Raw genomic sequence first — 18,687 nt, 5'->3', positions numbered from 1 at the left:
GCACACACATCTATGAGTCACATCCAAACATCGTCCCCTTTTTTGTTGATTTTGATTAAACTTAAGTACATAGTTGATTAACCAAAGACTAATATATAATATATCCTGTGTAAAACACAGGAATACTCTTTAACCAAACTTCATCACCCTTCTCCAGTGTTTAATTGTAAATACAACTGTCAAACATTCCTGAACATCTTTGTTTTTGCTTTTGAGACAGGATCTCTCATTGGCATTTGAGGCTTCCTGATTATAGGTGAGGCAGGCTCCCTTCTATGCCAGAGATTCCCCCAGCACTGTGATTGTAAACTCATTCTACCACACCAGTCTTTTTATGTGGATGAGGTTTGGCAGGACAGGTTCTGTACTTGTATGGCAAAACCCTTACTGACTGAATAGCTATCTTACCAGCCCTGATTGTGACCCATGTTATTGTTGCTGTTGGTAAGGGACTCTCAGAGCACACACACGTGGAGGTCAGAGGACAGCTTCCTAGAATGGTTCTTTCTTTCCATCTTTGCCACCTTTACCTGCGTCTGGATATTGAACTCAGATTGCAAGTTCATGTTGCAATCACCTCTACTCACTGAGCCTTCTTGCTGACCCCAGACCTGAGAATTTTTGACACTTATAATCCGAAGACACACTGCTCCAAAGTTAACACTGTTTGGGAAGGCACTCCCTGTGCCTGCTACTTTGAATAGTTTGAGCTGCAGTTTCTCCACTGGGCAAGCTGGAGAAAGCATACCATTTATGCTTTTTCTTTCTGCAGTGTTTGACTTTTCAGAACACCATTCCTTCTGCCCTGTGATACCTCTTGGCTTCTTTCACCTTGTAAGCCTAAATTCTGTTCTGGGTACTTCAAATGTAAGATGTTTTGATGTTTAGGAGTGCTTTTATGTTGTTTTTTGTTTGTTTGTTTTTGTTTTTGTTTTTGTTTTGACAATGAGTTCTACCATGTAGCGCACATTGATCTGAAACTGTTTATGTAGCCCAGGCTGACTTTTAACTCTCCTGCCTGTCTCGGCCTTGAGTGCTGTAGTCACAGACATGTGCCACCATGCTTCTGGACTTGTGTTTAAATGGCACTGCCTTATCAAGAGAAAGATTGTGATACATAAGGATATTAAGGAGATATTAAATATATTCATGGCCGGGTCATGTTGCCAGCTACAGTTACTTCATTAATTGCATTCTGTTACTTAATCAAGACATTAATGTGAGTAGGAGGATGTTGATTTAAAACAAGTTTGAGATTCGTTAAAATTAATTGTAGGTTTGTCCTTCAAGCCCCATGTTTTATTTGGGCCTATTAGTTCCTCAAGTATAGTGGCTAACCCTGTGTGAGTTTTGCCAGCATTGATGAGCTCCCACCGCCCTAGAGCTATTTCCCTCCATCCTGTAGAGGGTTGGTTAGAGTGTGAGTTGTTCTTCCTTACAAATTTCTGAGAGGTGCTTTGCTGAATGCACATTCCAGTTTTGGGCTCTGTATTCCCTTCAGAGTTTGCCTTTATGCTTTTATCCGATGCCTTGTAAGTAGTGATTTAGCTCCCGTGGACTCCATCCTCACGGCCTTTAGCGCTTCCCCTCCTCACTTTGGAGGAGTGTCTGTCCCAGATGTGTACTCCGGCTTGTGTACTCCAGCTTACGCAGTGCCCTATTTGCTGCTTCAAGCACTTTGTAATACACTGTTCAATTGAACCCTGGTTCCTGTGTTTCTGTTGAACAGCCCACTCCTACCTATGACGTCTATGTATGTAATGTGTGTCTTTAGTCTCTAGCTGTTTTGGAGGCCTACTGTTTATCTGTCTGTCCCTTTTACCATGATATTCAAAGTGCGTAATATCCTTTGGGTTCACTAAGATTCTTGGACTTGAAATTTGACTTTTACTGCAGATTTATACATCTGGATCCACAGGGAGTGGAAAGTGAACTGGCTTGAGGTTCTGAAACCTTAAAACACACTCCCTCCAACAAAGCCACACCTACTCCAACAAGGCCACACCTCCTAATAGTGCCACTCCCTGTGGACCAAGCATTGGAACACATTAGTCCATGGGGGCCATTCCTATTCAAACCACTTTTGTGTCACCCATATATGACACAGCACATATATGCAGGTCAGAGGACAGTTTACAGTTCCCGTGTGGGTCCTTGGGATGGAACCAAGGTTTTAGACTCTGTGTCAAGCACTTTTGCCCACTCAGCCATCTCACTAGTCCTTATCTGTTTCTCTTTTGAAACAGGGTTTGAGTTTATTAAGGAAAGGCTTTAATGTAGATATAAGTACAGGGCATTAAGAATGAATGTTAGACATGTAAAAGAAGAACAATAGTACACACTCCAGAGCAGCTACCAGCTCTCTTCAGAGCCACATTTCCATGTCTTAGCAGCTATTTGTATGGACTTCACAGCTTTTGAAGTCACATTCACTTACATTGTTCAAAGTCTTTAAAAAAATGGGTAGAAATGTTACTCATTCGTGTTGTTGACTATAAGGCTTTATAGTGGTTTATGAAGTGTATGGTACAGTTTCACAGGCCCTGAGATAAAATCATGGGTCAAAGGAAGTCTTGTTAAACTTAGGTCACAAGCCAAAACATATTTGACTGTAAACATGGCTCATAATCTTGCTGAAAAGACCTTCTCAGCAACAGAGATGAGAGACTCCCTGTTCCCCCTATGTCCCCTTAACTTTTCCCTACCTTTCTCTTCAGCCTCAATTTTTCCTTTTGAGACTTAGATTATCTCTTTGAAGGTTTGTTGTCCTTAGTTTTTGAGACAGAGTCTCACTCTGCAGCCCAGGTTGACTTGCAACTCAACTATGTAGCCCAGGCTGACCTCAGACTTTCCAGTGATCCTCCTGACTGAGCTTCCCAGGAACAAGGATTGTAGCTGTGAGCCACCACACCCAGCTTCCAGTCCCTTAATCTTAAGGGTTGATGTTGGCTGAAGATGCGTTTTTTTGAAGCTTCTTCCTGTTGGAGACTCTCTTCTCTAGGTGTGGAAATTTAACCTGCCTGATCTAATGGGCATGAAGAATGTCCAAGCTTGGAGACTGGAGGATCATCATTTGATTGGCATCTAAAAGACAGGATATCATTAGTCAGGATATCAGAGTACACACATAAGCATTGCTAGGCCTGATTGTAAGAGTAGCACCAGAAACACATACTATGTGCTTCTGCATGTGGGATCGAGATTAACACAGAAAGGCTCCTTTAATTTCTTCCTGCCTTATCTTGTGAAACAAAATCTCTCTTGGAACGTGAAGCTCACCAATTTGGTTAGACTGGCTAGCCAGTGTGCCCTAGGGATTCACCTGACTCCCTCTCTTTAGTGCTGGGATTGTAGATACACCCTATCACATACAGCTTTTACATGAGTGCTGAGCTCGTGTGCTCAGTTTCTCATGCTTGTTTAGTAAGCACTCTACCAACTGAACCTTCTGTCCATTGCCAGCAGGACTGTTTTATACCATGAAATGCTTACAGTTGGGATTCAGTTGCTAGGTCTCTCTTCTAGTCTTTCCATCTTCCTGAGTAAATATATGCTGCATGTGTGGGGGTGTCTGTGGAGACCAGGAAAAGGTGTCTGATCCCTTGAAGGTAAAGATACATATGGCTGTGAGCCATTTGTTGAGGGTGTTGGGAACTGAACTGGGGTGTTCTGGAAGAGCAAGAAATGGCCTTAATAGCTGAGCATTTCTCCAGTGCTCCTCCCCCCACTAGTTTTCTCATCATCCCAGCTCCAACTGCCTAGGAATGGTGTTACCCACAGTGTGATGGGCCCTCCTACATCAATCATCAGTCAAGACAGTCTTTCACAGCCTTATCCTTTTAGATTACTCTGGGCCGTGTCAAGTTTATAATCAAGGCTAACCAGAGCAATACCTCAAGAAATTACAGTTTTGTAAAGCCCCATTGTGTTAGTCATCGTTCTGTCACTAGAACAAAATAACTGAGGTAATTATTTTTTTTAAAAAAAAAAAAAGAATGCTTGTTTTGACTTTCAGTTTTGGAAGCTGCACTGGTTGATCATTTGACCCTGTTGTGTTTCTGCTCAGTGCTGTGCTGAGGCAGAACAGCAGGGTGGGTGAGTGTAGTGAGTAGGTTCCATGTCCTCATGCTGAGAAACAAAGTAAGAGGAGACTAAAATTCTCAGTCTCTTTGGAGAGCATACCCCCCAAGACTAAGGCCTTTCTTAGGCCCCACCTGTCGGAGGTCCATTGCACATCTCAGTAAGGTCACACTGGGTACCAACGCCTTAAATAACTGAACCATGGGGAAACACATATGAAGTCATTCCTTGTTTTCACATGAGATAGTTGAAGTAAAGAAAGGTGAGTTGACTCATCTTGTGGCACATACTATCAAACCTGATTAGCCACGCTGGAAGACTCCCTCAAAGGTCTGTTTCTCACCCAGTGCGTATTGGCCATCTTTTTCAGTCTTGTCTGATGGCTCCACTTCCAGGACTCTGTCCTACAGATAGCACCTGTAAATTTCAAACTACAGTTAACACCCGTGACACTGTTTACTGGGGCTGTTCTGATCGTATTAAGTACAGTGATGCAACTTGAATACACATATTTATAATCTATTGGGTGAGGTGGGTGCAGTGTAGAAGGGAAAACGATCAGCCTGGAGTATTACTATCAGTGTTTCAAAAATAAGGAGGGTTTGGTATAGACTATCTTGTACTTCTATAAACCTGCAGTACTTCTGAGGAAGCTGATCAAGTTGAGTTTCCAGGAGAGGATGCAACTGACCTGAGAAAGCAGTAGGAGGAGTTTGTACATAGGAGGTACTGAAGCATATCGATATTCTATCAAAAACCTGAGGACCATAATTACAATTTGGAAATGGCTGAAATAGTTCATCATATATGTGCCTAAGCACATGAAAACCTGCCTAAGACTTCCTGAGACTGCTCCTTTCCTCATCCCAGTCAAAGCCCTGTGACTTTTGGATATCAGTCTCCAACTGCCCCTTCTTCCCATTAAGCTTGCCCATCTTTGTCCAGGATCATTGCAAAGGCCTCTTAGCCTTCCTTCCCTTGTTCTTCTTCTGTCCTATTCACTCTGTCCTGTATGTATTCTTTAAAAAATAAACTATGTGCATATGTTTGTGCTTACCTGAGTTTATATGTATTATGTGTGCAAACCTAGTGGAGTTCAGGAGATCCCCTGGAACTAGACTTAGAGATGGTTTGGGAACTACCATGGAGGTGCTAGTAGCTGAACCCTGTTCCTCTGGAAGAGCAGGCAGTGCTCCTACCTTCCGAGCCATCTCCCCAGCCCTAGCAACTATATCTCAAGTGTCTGCTCACTTGTGTCTCTCCCTGCAAGGTCCATTGCCCACACCATGGTCCACTAAGGACATTAGCTAGCATTGCTCTTTTGTCATTGTGACCAGTCCTAGCTTTCATTTTCTAAAGCAGTCCATGTGGCTGAGTTCAGATCATACACAGATAAATAATAAGTGAAGTTCGTCCACGAAACTTACAAGTACTTAATTTTACCAACATCATGCTTAGGCATAGCTTGTTTTCAGAAGAGGGAGTAGTTTGTTAGTATGTGCATTCAGCAGTAGTACAGAGTGCAGCCAGGGTAGAAAGATACCTCTATAGAGGGGCACTAGCTCACAGAATGCTCTCATCCCAAGTGGGTTCCTCCCCGCCTGCCCAGAGCCTTCTCTGTGGCCTCCTAACACAGTACCCACCTGTCTAGCCCAGCTCAGACACGGCTGCTGCTGCTGCTGCTGCTGCTGTGTTCTTAGTGCTCTGCTTTGGCCCCAGTTTGCTTTCTATGAACTTGCTCTTTACGCTATCTACACTGCCCCTCCTGACTTCCAGGAACAACTCCCCTTACTCTTCTTAAAGTCTGCATGTGTTCGTCTCCCCCAGCTGCTGTGACCATTCACTGCAGCACCTTGAAGAACACAGGTGTTTTCACCTCTAGTCCAGGAGCTCAGAGGTCCCAAAACAGCTTTCCCTAACCCCAAGCTCAGGTGTCAGCCATGCTGCTTCCTCCTAGGTTCTAAGAGGAGATCCTGTTGCCTTGCCTATTACAGTTTCTAGTGACTACGATGGCTTGTGGCCTCCTCTGCCATCTTCAAGGCCATCACTGTAGTCTCTCCTTCCATCTTCACATCACTTTCTCTGGCCCTGGCCCCTCATGGTTGCTCTTGTGGAGAGCCTTGGTGTAAATATCTCCAGAACAGCTGTCTTGTACATTTCTGTCCCTGGGACCAGCCCTCCCAGTTGAGTTTCTCAGAGACAGTGATGTGCTTACCCCTTTTGCCTACCAGTGTTTGTACAAGACTTTGGAAGCCCAGGTGTTGGAAAAGACAGCTGGGATCCTACTGACTGCCCTTGGATCCCAGCAGTCCCATTCATAGCTCTGTCCTAAGCAGTAATGATGAAGGCTCAGAATCCAAAAGCTCACAGTCCAGCTAAATAGGTTCACACATGAACAAATAGGAAGAGGATATGACAGCAGTCAACACTTAGCTGAAGCAGCTAGTTTTGTTGTCATTGTTGATTTTTTTTTGTTTATGATGTGAAAGGGTTATAAGTTATTCTTAAAGTTATAGGAAAGGAGAAGCAAAACTCTTTAGATATTTTTCTGTTTAAATAAATATTTTCTTAGATTTTCAATATTTATTTTGACTATATGACCAAGGTAGAGAATATAAAGAACTTGTATGGACTGAACATGATCCTAGAGAACAACCTTTTGTGTACCTGCTGATGTGAATGGGTGGCAGCGATAGTGTGGCCAGCTAGTCTTTCTGCATGGTTAGACTCAGATGATGAGTATAGGGAAATGGTGAGAGGTCTATCACTGGAGGATGTATGTACATTCACGGAACTTGTGGATACTCCCTTCCCACCTTAGTCTCCCAGATTATAAGCATGTACCACCATGCACAGGCAGCAACATCTAGGCTTTAAAGACTTTACCCTTGACAGATGCTCTCTCTGTTCAGCAAATTCTCAGAGCCCCAAACGGTCTTTGCACTGCCCTACACCTTCCCAAGACCTTTGGTGACTCTGTTAGAGGACCTATAAGGGCCATCTGTGTTTGTCTCTTCGTGTCCATTTTGGTTTGTGCCTGGCAGTGTGTCATCAGCACACTTGAGATCTGTAAGTAACCTTGAGATCTGAGTTATGACCTTTTGTTCATTTGAAGATGTACTGAGTTGTTCTACTTCAGAATGCACAGTGGGGGGTGACTGCACCTCAGGAGCCCAGAAAGGTCTCAAGGGAGGCAGGCTGCACTGATGTCATTGCACAGCAGTATTCCAGGAGAGCTAAACAAGTTGCTGAAGTTAAAGAAGAGATGATTTTAAAACACCTTGTAGTGAGTATTTTCATTGGGAACTCGTACTCTGACCAAAGATCGTGACTGCTTGATGTGCGCAAGAGTCGTATTTTTAGAATGTCATGAAAAATGGAGAAGCATATGAAAGGTGTTCTAGCTTTAGGAAATAATGCTAGTAGGGATTTTAGATTAAAGAGGTAATAAGATCTGCCTAGGCAGACTGAAGAGAGACAGTTTAGTAGTGAAAAATAAGGTTCTCAGACAAGTAAATGGCAGGCTGGGAAATAGAAATGTATCCTTTGAATGACAGGGAGCCAGTGCCTGTTTTTCAAACGCAAGACACTGAAGTTTGGGTCATTTAACTTGAACATTAGAGGAGTGATCCTAGAGTTGAAGTAATGATGGCAGAAAATTGGAGTAAAGCCACCCCAAGATTAGGGTTCAATATGTGAATTTATTTCAGGGGCCGAAGTTTGGATGTAGATTAAATATAAAAATGAAGAGCCAGACAATTCTACTACAAAATTGGATACAAGTTAATAAAATACAGGTATAATCACATGATGCTAAAGGGAGGCTTGGTGTCTGTGACTGACAACTTAGAAGTTGAGACCAATATGGGGTTAGACACTTGTGTTCTGTGATAATGTGTCTCTGTTGTTAGTTCAATTTTGAAAAGTGCTATCCTCAGTAGACAGCTCTATAGCTTTGGCAGGAAATTATGGTTGAGTCTGGTAGACAACCTCTGTCCTGGTGCTAGCCCAGAACCTAGCAGGGACTACTGAGAGAAGCAGCAGGCAATGTCACTCCCAAGTTTGACTCTAGTCTGTAGTACTGCTGCTACAGGAGGATACCAAACCTGTGTGTCAAAGATGAAGTGATATGAGGAAAATCGGTATTTCACTTTCTTACAGTGAACAGGTATGTGATGCTTGGTGCTACAAAGTAGAGAGACATGATGGAGCTCAAAGGAGGAGAGGTGAGAGAGTGACAGACTGAGACCAGGAGGTTGGAAGGGCCAGGAGGTTGGAAGAGGCTCCTGGTTCAACCCATGAGAGAGCAACAGACACACCCCATACGGTACTATGACTTCTTCCATAACGAACTGCAAAGGCCACTGTAGTTTGGGAGCAAAATGAGTGTCTGCAGCAATCCCAGGTTTTGCTTGACCCCTGCAGCTAGTACAGGAGTTGAGGCTGGTAACTGAGCACAAGGCAGGTAGGACCCTCAACAAGGCACTTCTGCCCCGCTGCACCACTTCCTTCTGCTGCATTCTGGTCAAGCTAAAACAGAGCCTTCTCTGCCCTCTACGTGTGAGTGACACTTTGTTCTTTATGCTGTAGTGGTGTGTGTGTGTGTGTGTGTGTGTGTGTGTGTGTGTTGGACTGCCAAGTAGTCTGTGGGCAACCACAGTAATTGTTGACTAAGTTCCAGGACAGCAAAGAGAAGCTGCAGACAGTGTCCTGCTACAGAGGAAGAGCTGTGGGTAGCCTGGGAGGATGTACAGTGAGAACTGTGTGGGTGCTGGGGCTTCTTTTTAGACACTGCGATCTCAGTGCTGTGTTTGTGTTCTCTGACTCATGGATGCCTGTTTTCATTAAAGGAACTGGTTGGAGACAGGCTGGACTTGGCGTGAGTTCTAAGCTAAGGGAAACAAGTTTTAATCCCTGCATCTTCCTTCCTCGGCTTTCTGTCCATCAGGAATGCAGCCTGGCCTCTCTGACCTCCAGTCACCATCTGTCTGCTCCACTTGCTGTCATGCTCATGTAACACCACAGTGCAGTTGATGAGAACTGAGTGGCAATCTTTGAGGACATATTGGAGAGTTTTGACTGAACATTTCCTGAGCTGCCTCTGATCAGTAACACCTGTGTAGACATGTCTTCTCTGTTCGTCTTCTCCAGTACTGTGGCTTCTGACTGCCAGGTCTTTCCGAAGTGAGAAATCCTGTTGCACACCCTGATTTAGTCAGTGACTCTCAAGCTCCTTACACTTGAACTTTATAGAGAACCTTTACCACAAAGCTTTTCCCTGGGGATCCATGGAGCAGATGGCATCCACAGTAGCCAGGTCTTGAGTCTCACTTTCCATCCCTAACAGCCATTTGGGAGGCTGCCTGCTGGGCCACAAATTTACATAAGTGTTTCTAAGAATTCTGATTCTTGAGGAGCTCAGTATTCTTCCAGAAGTCCTCTTAATGCACTCTCTTGAAGATCACCTCTGATTAAGGCTCTCTCGCATGTCTGAGAATGTCTACCCATTGACTTCATTGTCTAGATTGCCGTGATTGGGGTGTAGTTTAAGAGTACAACTCGGGCCTGGCATGCTGACTCATACCTAAATCTCAACTCTCAGAAACTAAGACAGGATTGTTATTTCAAGGCTAGCCTAGGCTACAAAGGGAAACACACCTTTTAAAAATACACAACTTGGTTGTTTACCCCAAAGGGCCATTTCTGGGTCCTTTGAAGCAAAGTGGGAAGACAAGAACCTCCACAGAGAACAGAAAGCAGCACTGGAGCCAGTCCTGCACCCCAGGACTTGAGAGAGGCAGGTTTGTGCTGTGGCCTTGGGTCTCCTCAGAAACGCACAGGCACCTGATAGTTTCACAGTCCTTCAAAATGCCTAGGGTCCCCAAAGAGCAGAAACGGAGTGCTGGGAAATGTCCCATGGCAGACGTTGAGCATCAGGTGAGAAGCTTGTTGTGTTCCAGAAGCAGTGATCATCCAGTACAGAGGTCACTTTCGCCTTAATTCAGTTATCCCAGAAGCCATCCTTGTCCTCTTTTGTTTTGGCATCATAATTCTATGAACTCCAGTGTTACACTGGTTCTTACTTGGCTACTTATGTGGCACGTGGTTTGAGAACTGGAAGAGAAACCCAAAATGGTCAGAAGTGCTTTGACTAATGCACAGGTCCCTGAGCATGGTGGTCTTTAGACTGCTTTTTCATGGGGCCAGTGAAATGGTTCAGCAGGTAAAAGTGCTTGCCTTGTAAGTGCATGGGAGCACAATAATAAAATAAGCCTTATTTTAAAGAAAGCTTTCCTGTGACACCCACCTGTGTGAGTGACAGCGCCGTGAGTTTTACAAGGGAAGCTTACTGGCTCTCGGTTCTTTGATGTGGAACTCAGGCTTCCTCCTCTGTCAGGCAGTTGTGCCTAATGCTTTATTTTCACAGAAGCTGCAGCCAGCATCTGACCATCCCTGAATACTCCAGGGAGACATGGTGAGGATGTAGTGGGGAGTTGGGAGTCTGAGTGCAAATCTAAGTGATGATTCCAATTGGGGCTGGACACGGGTGTTAAATGACTGTGTTCTGATCATTTAGGTCTCTCTTTATAGGGCATCTTTTATGACCAAGACTGTCCAGTACCAAAATGAGCTACATAAATTCCTAATCTGGGATACAGCTGGACAAGAACGAGTAAGTCACTCTTTAATTTACTATGTTTTTCTGAGGCCCAAACCAAATTACAGCTCCAACTAAACTGTCAATGTCCCTGTCGTCCACCATTCCTCACTTCTGTGCACCAGAGATGCATTTGCTTCCATCTGCGTGGGCCAGCCTTTTTCTTTTCAATTAGAGCCACAAAGTCCACTGATGGAGAAAGTGATAATGGGCACTGAGGGCGTTTTTATACTTTTTAGTGTCTTAAAGTAAATGCTGACTAACAGACCTGATAAAGTTCCTTGAGCAGAGTGTGTGATTTGGGGCTCTGTCCTCTAGTAAAGATGTAAAAGAATTAGTGGTAGAAAGGGAGAATTAAGCACAGCTCATTTATAGCTGCCTTTTAAAAGCTAAAGAGGGAACTTTACAGCATATAAACTTTAGGTTTAAGTGGACAGATTAGCTAATGCAGTGCCTTGCAACAGGCTCTTAAGTGCCTGACAGGAAGCCTGTCTGTAGCACAAGGCTGGAACTGGGGAGTTGTGGGGATAGACAAGGAATAAGGAGCAGAAACAGAAGCACACCTTCAGCCTGATGCCATTCTGGCACTAAGTCCAGTTTCCCTGGTGAGGTCCTGCAACAGTCATCCCATTATTCAGCTGCAACTTAATTTTGTTTTCAAATGATTCTATGCAAACAGAGCACCTGACAGATGTGCAGTTCTGTCCTCACCTTCTCAAAGTGCAGCAGAAGGAATCAGGAAGAATAGTTTGTCATCACACTCTATCTAGAACAACACGTAGAGCCTGACAGACGGAAGAGCACCAGGCTAGGGTGCACATCTGAGCAGAGGTCATGTGCCTCAGCCTTGCTGCTTGCTGCCTTTAGTTTTGAATGCTGTGTGTCACTTATGAGAGCTGCCACCTTTCTGTTGGTGGCCTGTGTGCATCTAGAATGGGGAGTTAGGAGGACAGTGGTACCCTTTGTGACCATCACTCTTCCCCAAGTCCTACACACTGCCCTGGGACTGTGCTGTTAGCCAAACACATGGACATTCCCTAGTAGTGATGTGCCCTTCTACTGGATCCCAGGTTTCTATTACCCTTCAGATATATTTGATGCTCACATGCTGCGATTATCACAGGCTCCATTATCATGGTGACTTGTTTGTACCATGAAAATAGAATGAATGCTTAGGCATGAGCCTCCCTCAAGTGGTCACAGGAGCCTGAGGACTGTGTCTGCTTTGCCTGCCTCTTCCTTGCCCACTTCCAATTGATTCTTCAGCAGATAGTGCTGCTCTGTTGTGCGATCTGGCCTTCCTTGACTGAAGTACCATCTTGCAGACCAGAGCTGGGCAAGTGATGCTGAAAGTCCAGGCCAGGGACAGGGCCCTTGACCAGGAGACCCTGAAACAGGAAGAGAATCAAGAGAGGACGACAGGGTGTGGCCAGTTGTCATTATGCAGAAGGACATGCCCAGGGCTCCAGATTTTAGGATTCATTCAAGGATTTGCCCATTCATTTAGAGCTAGATCTTCTAGGCTCTGTATGGGAGCTATAGCTAGATGCCACTCCACCTCTTCCTGCCAATCTGCTCTGGAGCTGTAAACGTGCATTCTTCTCCAGTGTACCACACAGCTCTACATTCTCTTGTCTGTCTTCCTGTATTTGGCCCAGTAACTATCCAGGCTTTGTAACCTACCCTCTACTACCTGAGAGGAACTGTCCTAACCAGCCCATTGCCATAAAGCTGTGCTTGTTACACTCAGATCTAGAGGTCATCTTGTGTTCTTTCTGACAGCTCTGGTAGCCATTCAGTTCTGGCTTCAGCTGCCTTCACTGTCTCTCAAGTGTTCTGCAGCCCTTGTTTTTCTCCTCCTAGTTCTCAACCTATGTCACTACTCAGAGAACCCAGACACTGTAGGGAACATTGATCAGACTCTGACCTCTATCTGTGCCCATGTGTTCTTCTCCACTCTTCTCCCTACATGCTGGCCTCCATGCAGGTCCTTACATGCATACCTGCCATCAGGCCTTCACATATACTGACTCTTCTTACTGGCATACCCCTCTATCACTCATAGGCTCCTTACCAGCTTTTGGCCTCAGGCTAAATGTCATTCCTCAGGGCTTCCCTACCTTCCTGTAGCTGAACAGGGCCTGGTTCATTCTCTATCCTTGTCAGTATTTATTTTCAAGATGCTCATTTACAAGTAGTAATGTCTGCTTATCTGTCTATCTTTATTGACAACTTCCCCCAACCAAGATGTAAATGTCAAGAGTTAGGCCTGCAGTATCTTGCTTACTGCTATAGTCCCAGTGTTGGCACAGTACCCAAAGGCAAACTAATGCCCAGGGGTTAGCTGGGTGACAGCAAATGAACTGTGTCCTGCCTAGTCTTTTCTTGCCCTTGGCCATGGGATTGATGTTTGTACTTAGTACTTGGTAGCCCCCCTTCTGACAGATAAGGACAGAGCCTCTCTGCCCACTGTGGGTAGTGCATGACTCCAGTGATAAGTGTCTGATGGTAGTATGTTTATTGCGTAGCGCTCTGTGGGGTAGAGTTTCGTGGTGGGGACCCAAAACCATTGCAGAATGGAAAGGCTTTTTGATGAACTGAATAAACGTCCTCTCCATTTGACCCTCGCATCTGTTGCCACGTGTAGTTCTGAAAGATGGGTTTTCTGACAAGTTTCCAATGATCTCAAAGTGATTTCACTAAATTGATGGAAGCAAGTAAGAATTGAATGGTATGTGAGTCCCTGACTGGGGGAGCTTGTTACAGTCAAAGGAAAAAAGTGCTGAGAAGACAGTGATTTATATATCAAAGGGTTAAAAAGCACCCAGGAAAGCAGACTGGAGCTCTCAGATGTTTTTTCAAAGTGACTGTCTCTGTGAGGCCCACGAGAGTCCACTGTGAAATGAAAGGTCCCATGTTGTGCTCTCGTCCATTTCTAGCAGAAGCCTCTCCCCAGGCTGTCTTCTCACTGACTCAGACTCCTCTAAAAATCAGCTTCTGCTTTAAAAATAAACCTGGGTTTCTCAAATGCCAGATTAAATGAAACTTGTTTTCATGATTAAATTTATTTTCTTAAGACTGAGCACTTGTGAGTCCTTTCACCACTGTTTGCAATTTGAGTGAGTTCATCTTGTCACCGTTTGTCCCACTTACCCTTCACTAAGACTCCTGGGGTGTGCCAAGACAGCTCCACAGCACGTAAACAGATGGCTACCATTAATGCATATCATACGTGCAGCGCAGCATCCCCAGTGCCGCCTAACTGTATGACAGTCTAGAAGGCTTCTCCGCCACACCTCTATCAACCATATTTACAACCCTGTGTTTTCCTGTACTTGTTCTGCCTTACTGTTCCACAAAGGTCAGAACAGCATGAAGTCTCATCAGTTCTCACAGTGTTCATATAAGCAGTTGTTGTTAGTGCTTAAATTGGGACAAGGACAGCTTAAGAACATCCAGAGCTGAGATTGCCAGACCATGGGCCATGTTGAACCAACCATCTGCTCTTGTAAATAAAGTTTTATTGGAACGCAGGTATGCTTATCTGTTCATTTTTGTCTGTGCTTTATTCTCCAGTAATCCTGGTCCAAAAATACAATAATACTATAACACAAAACAGAGGGCCACAAGTAATAGCTTGTCTGGTCATCAACAGCAAAAGTTTGCTGTCCCCTAATCCGGAGCCTGATTTGGGGTACAGATGTGATGGCATATTTGGACTCTTCTTATGTGTCCATCTTCTTTCTTCACCAGAACAATATGGGAGACTTTCCAAGTCAACATGAGGGATGTTTTCCAGAATGGCCACCCTGGCTGTCAGCAACAGGAGTGTCACCCAGAATGGCCACCCTGGCTTGTAAATGTTGGATAAGACTGTACAAAGTAACCTTTTAAAGTGCTGCCAAACAACTAGTAACTAAGGCTGAAGCAGCATCGCAAGGTCATAATCCAGGCCTCATAGGCACGCCCAGTTAGAGCGTGGCACAGAGTAGCAAGGAGCCGAGCAGAAAATGTCTTTATGCCAGGTGGTGGTGGCGCACGCCTTTAGTCCCAGCGCTTGGGAGGCAGAGGCAGGCAGATCTCTGAGTTTGAGACCAGCCAAGGCTGCACAGAGAAACCCTGCCACCCCCCAAAAAAAGTCTCTAAAATTATGATACAGAAAGATGTTGTCCGAGAATGCTAGAGCACTGGACAAGATCAACAAAGACTGGGAAGACACATCCCAGAAAAGAGAACCCTCAGGTCTGTTGAGAAGCCCCCTTCAAGCCTAAGTGAATATGCAAAGAGGACATTGCAAAACCCAACAAATCAGCAGGATGACCAGACTAAGCAGAGACCCACTGGTGCTTCTTACATCAGCGCTGGAGTTTAAACCCAGTCTGCCACATTAGAGGGTGTTGATTAACTCCTTGATTTGATGCATTCTGATGAAGCATCTTAGTCAGAGGAGAGACAGTGTCCTGGAACCAACCCACATAGAGCCATCCTAGCAGTGCACAAAATCAGCTGGAGTGTTGAGAGTTACGCTCTTCAAAATGGCAGTGTGGGAGACATGGCAAGAGTGCCATTGTAATTGTTACATATATGGAGAAATGAGAACAGAGGATGACCCTGTAATGAAAATATATAGCCATAGAGTTTAAAATATGCCTTTAAGTATGTCCAAAGGTCCAAAGAATGGCAGATTGACTACAGATGGGAAGCTTATACAGAATGGAGGTTCATGAAGTATATGATGAAAATGCCAAGATTGAAAGCCACACTGTCAAGAAGCAAAGGTGGCCAAGTGGCAGTAGAACAGATCATTTGGGGACCAGAGGAGGAGAAGCCAGAAAAGTCTCAACAGTCTATGGATGTGGTTGGCCGAGTAAAATAGAGCTGGCACCCAGAAGGAATGAAGAAGGGGTACAGGTTAAAGATAGTATTTCTGTAATTGATGACTACAATTTTAATTTTGTTTAATGAGACATCTACTCTCAAATCTAAGGGTTTCAGTAAATCTTTAAGTATAACCAGGACCCTAGTCAAACTGCCAAAAAGTGAAGATAACGAGAAAATCCTCAAATAGCCAGAGATATATTGTATACAGGAGAACAGTAGGAATGGGGTTGACGTCTTACAGAAGCAGTGAAGCAGGCCAATAGACAGACTCTTTAGCATGCTGTGGGCATGCAAACAAGTTAGTCTGCCCAGATCGTTTTCCAGATACAAAATCAAAGTAGTCTTAGAAAAAGTGGGAGCACAGAGTGGCCACTCGTATCCTACAGAGAGAAATAATGAACTGGGCAGTGGTGGCGCGTGCCTTTAATCCCAGCACTCGGGAGGCAGAGACAGGTGGATCTCTGTGAGTTCGAGGCCAGCCTGGTCTATAGAGCAAGTTCCAGGCTCCAAAGCTACAGAGAATTCCTATCTGGAAAAAAAGAGAGAAAGAAAGGATAAGCAGTACATGTGATAGAGAGTGAAGAGCATATTTTTTTTTCTTCTCGACTCTGGATAACTAGTTATTTCACTCAGCAATTAATGTGTGCATTTCAAGCATTTAGCAGCATCAGCCAAAGAATGGTGAAGTAGACAAGGTTAAATTCATACAAGGTTCTAATAGGCAAGGTTAGATTCATTTAAGATTCTGATGTTTTATAGGAAGCATACATTTAAATTAGAAGTGTATTGGGAAAGAAACTTATATCGTATTTGCAAGAACAACCACCTAATAAATAATGCACAAAAATATAGTAAAAAGCTAGAAGGGGGCTGGGACCAGGCACACTAAACCCAGAGTTTGATCCCCAGCACTACATAAGCCAGGAGTCCTTCACTGGGGGATTGAGGTGGGAGTGTCAGCAGTTTAAGGTCATCCTTGGCAACATCAGGAATTCGAAACCAGTTAGAGGTACTAAAACGTAGTCACTGCAGAGAGAGGAAGAAAGGAAGGATGAACATTTTTTTAAATTTTGAACAAATTTGCAGCAAAGCTCTAGACCTGTGTCCAGACACAGCATATCTTTTTAGTTGTGAAAGGACCAAACTGAGCAGGCAGAGGTGGCAGAACTGCCACGTGACAGACCTTAGCAGTGGTGCTTAAAGAAATGGACACACCTCTGCACAGAGAAGAGAAAATAAGAGAATAGAAAAGGGTATTCTATGCAGATTATAAGCACAAAGGGGAAAAAAACAATACTGTGGTTGTTTCCATCTGCAGATGGACTCGAGGGCAAGTATTATCAAGGTTAGAGATCTTGGGGAATTGTCTGTGTTGACAGAAATGCTTTGTCTTTGTGATGAGCATTTACAAGGGGATTTACATTTGTTGGCTTATACATTGTAGACTTGCAATCTGCTTTTCTTGGTGTGAATTTCCCCTTACAAAACTGGAGAGAAAGAAATGACCCTCTAAAGGATGTCGCCATCACAAGTACATCCATAGCAGCTAGGGCCTTGATCCTAGTTGCACCTACGTGCTGCTGTCTCATTATCTTTCACTATACAAGTCAGTCCAACATTTTAAATGTTTGTGAGGGGCGGAAAGGTCTGAACTGGCTTGTAGCTCTTGGTTATTCTGTAGTGCATGAGATCCATTCCAGGCCCTAGCAGTCATCATGTCTTCCTTCATGAACGTTCCAGTTAGAATATCACTACTTTATCAAAAGGTTGAAAGTCAAGGTATAAGATGAAGACATGACACTTGATGGGGGAAAACGACACTAGAACATTTGGCCAAGACCCCGATTTGAATGAGGAAAGAGCATCACATTTTCCATCCCAAACTCCTCCAAGGAAATAGCCTGCTGAATTACCCTCGCTCTGAGGGTAAGCCTTTCCCTAAGTCCCTCTCTAGTGTGTGGGGAAAGGAAGCAGAAAGTGCTTGCAGTATGACGTTTGGAAGTGCAGTGAGACATATGCATGCAGATGTCAGAAAAGCAAGTTGCACACTCGCTCAAGTAGTAAATTCAAATATGTATTCATGTCTAGGAAAACTGTTTACAGCAGTGGGGTTTTTTGGGGGGGGATTGTTTGTTTTTTAATTCATCTATTTATTTTACAGCCCGGCAGCAGCCTCCCCATCCTCCCCTCCCAGACCCTCTCCCCCACTATACTCCTACCCCAAATCCCCCTCTTCTGTCTCTATCCAGACAAGGGCAGGTCTCCTATGAGTATCAATAAAACATGGCATATCAAGTTGCAGTAAGACTAAGTACCTCCCCATGTGTTAAGACTGGCCAAGATGACCCAGTATGAGGGGTAGGGTCCCAAAAGCCATTAAAAGAGTCAGAGACAGCCCCTGCTGCCACTGTTAGTCCCACAAGAGGATCAAGCTACACCGCTATAACATATATGCAGAGTGCCTAGGTCAGTCTCATGCAGGCTCCCTCGTCGTCCTTTCAGTCTCTGTGAGCCCTTATTGTCCCAGATTAGTTCATTGTATGTGCCTTCCTGTGGTATCTTTGACCGCTGTGGCTATAGCAGTGTTTTTATCTCCTTAGTTTGGGAAGCCAAAGTTTAAAGGACTATTGAACAAATGAATTTGGGAAGTACAATGTTGAGTTCAATTAAAAAGCTTTCTTAACTGAAACAATTGTTTATAGTCCCATATTCAGTTTCTATAAAGCTGTTTTCTAGACTGTTTTCTGGGACATTCCAGCACTATCATCAGTCTTGGCCTTTAGTAATTACAGGTTTGTTTGCTCTGAAGCATTATGTCATCTTCTGTGACTTCAGAGAAAGATTACCTTTTGTGCAGGGATAATGGACTTCAAAGTCTGCTAAGGGGACATCCTTAACTGGCTTTCCCAGTTTCATTGCTTCTTTTCCCCTCTGCAGTTTCGTGCGTTGGCACCGATGTACTATCGAGGGTCAGCAGCAGCCATCATCGTTTATGATATCACAAAAGAAGTAAGACTTTATTTATTTATTCTTAGATGCCATCATTTATTGCTCAGGCCTCTAGCTAC

The 18,687-nt window shown here is 44.3% G+C and overlaps 1 protein-coding gene across 5 annotated transcripts in view; it reads left to right on the top strand.

The window, feature by feature from the left end:
* Rab22a (RAB22A, member RAS oncogene family) overlaps positions 1-18,687 on the top strand; it is a 48,538-nt gene that overhangs the window by 18,042 nt on the left and 11,809 nt on the right. For 2 of the 5 annotated variants that reach the window (XM_085696937.2, XM_085696939.2), the window contains exons 3-5: positions 10,508-10,555; positions 10,672-10,753; positions 18,557-18,628. In XM_085696937.2, coding sequence (XP_085553063.2) covers positions 10,508-10,555; positions 10,672-10,753; positions 18,557-18,628 — 202 coding nt within the window. The remainder of the gene's footprint in view (positions 1-10,507; positions 10,556-10,671; positions 10,754-18,556; positions 18,629-18,687) is intronic. The other 3 variants (XM_085696938.2, XM_085696940.2, XM_085696941.2) reach the window with 2 other exon arrangements.

This window comes from Myodes glareolus, chromosome 10 (genome assembly GCF_982192425.1).
Source record: "Myodes glareolus chromosome 10, mMyoGla1.1, whole genome shotgun sequence".
Lineage (NCBI taxonomy): Eukaryota > Metazoa > Chordata > Mammalia > Rodentia > Cricetidae > Myodes > Myodes glareolus.
This window is presented reverse-complemented; position numbering and strand designations above follow the sequence as displayed.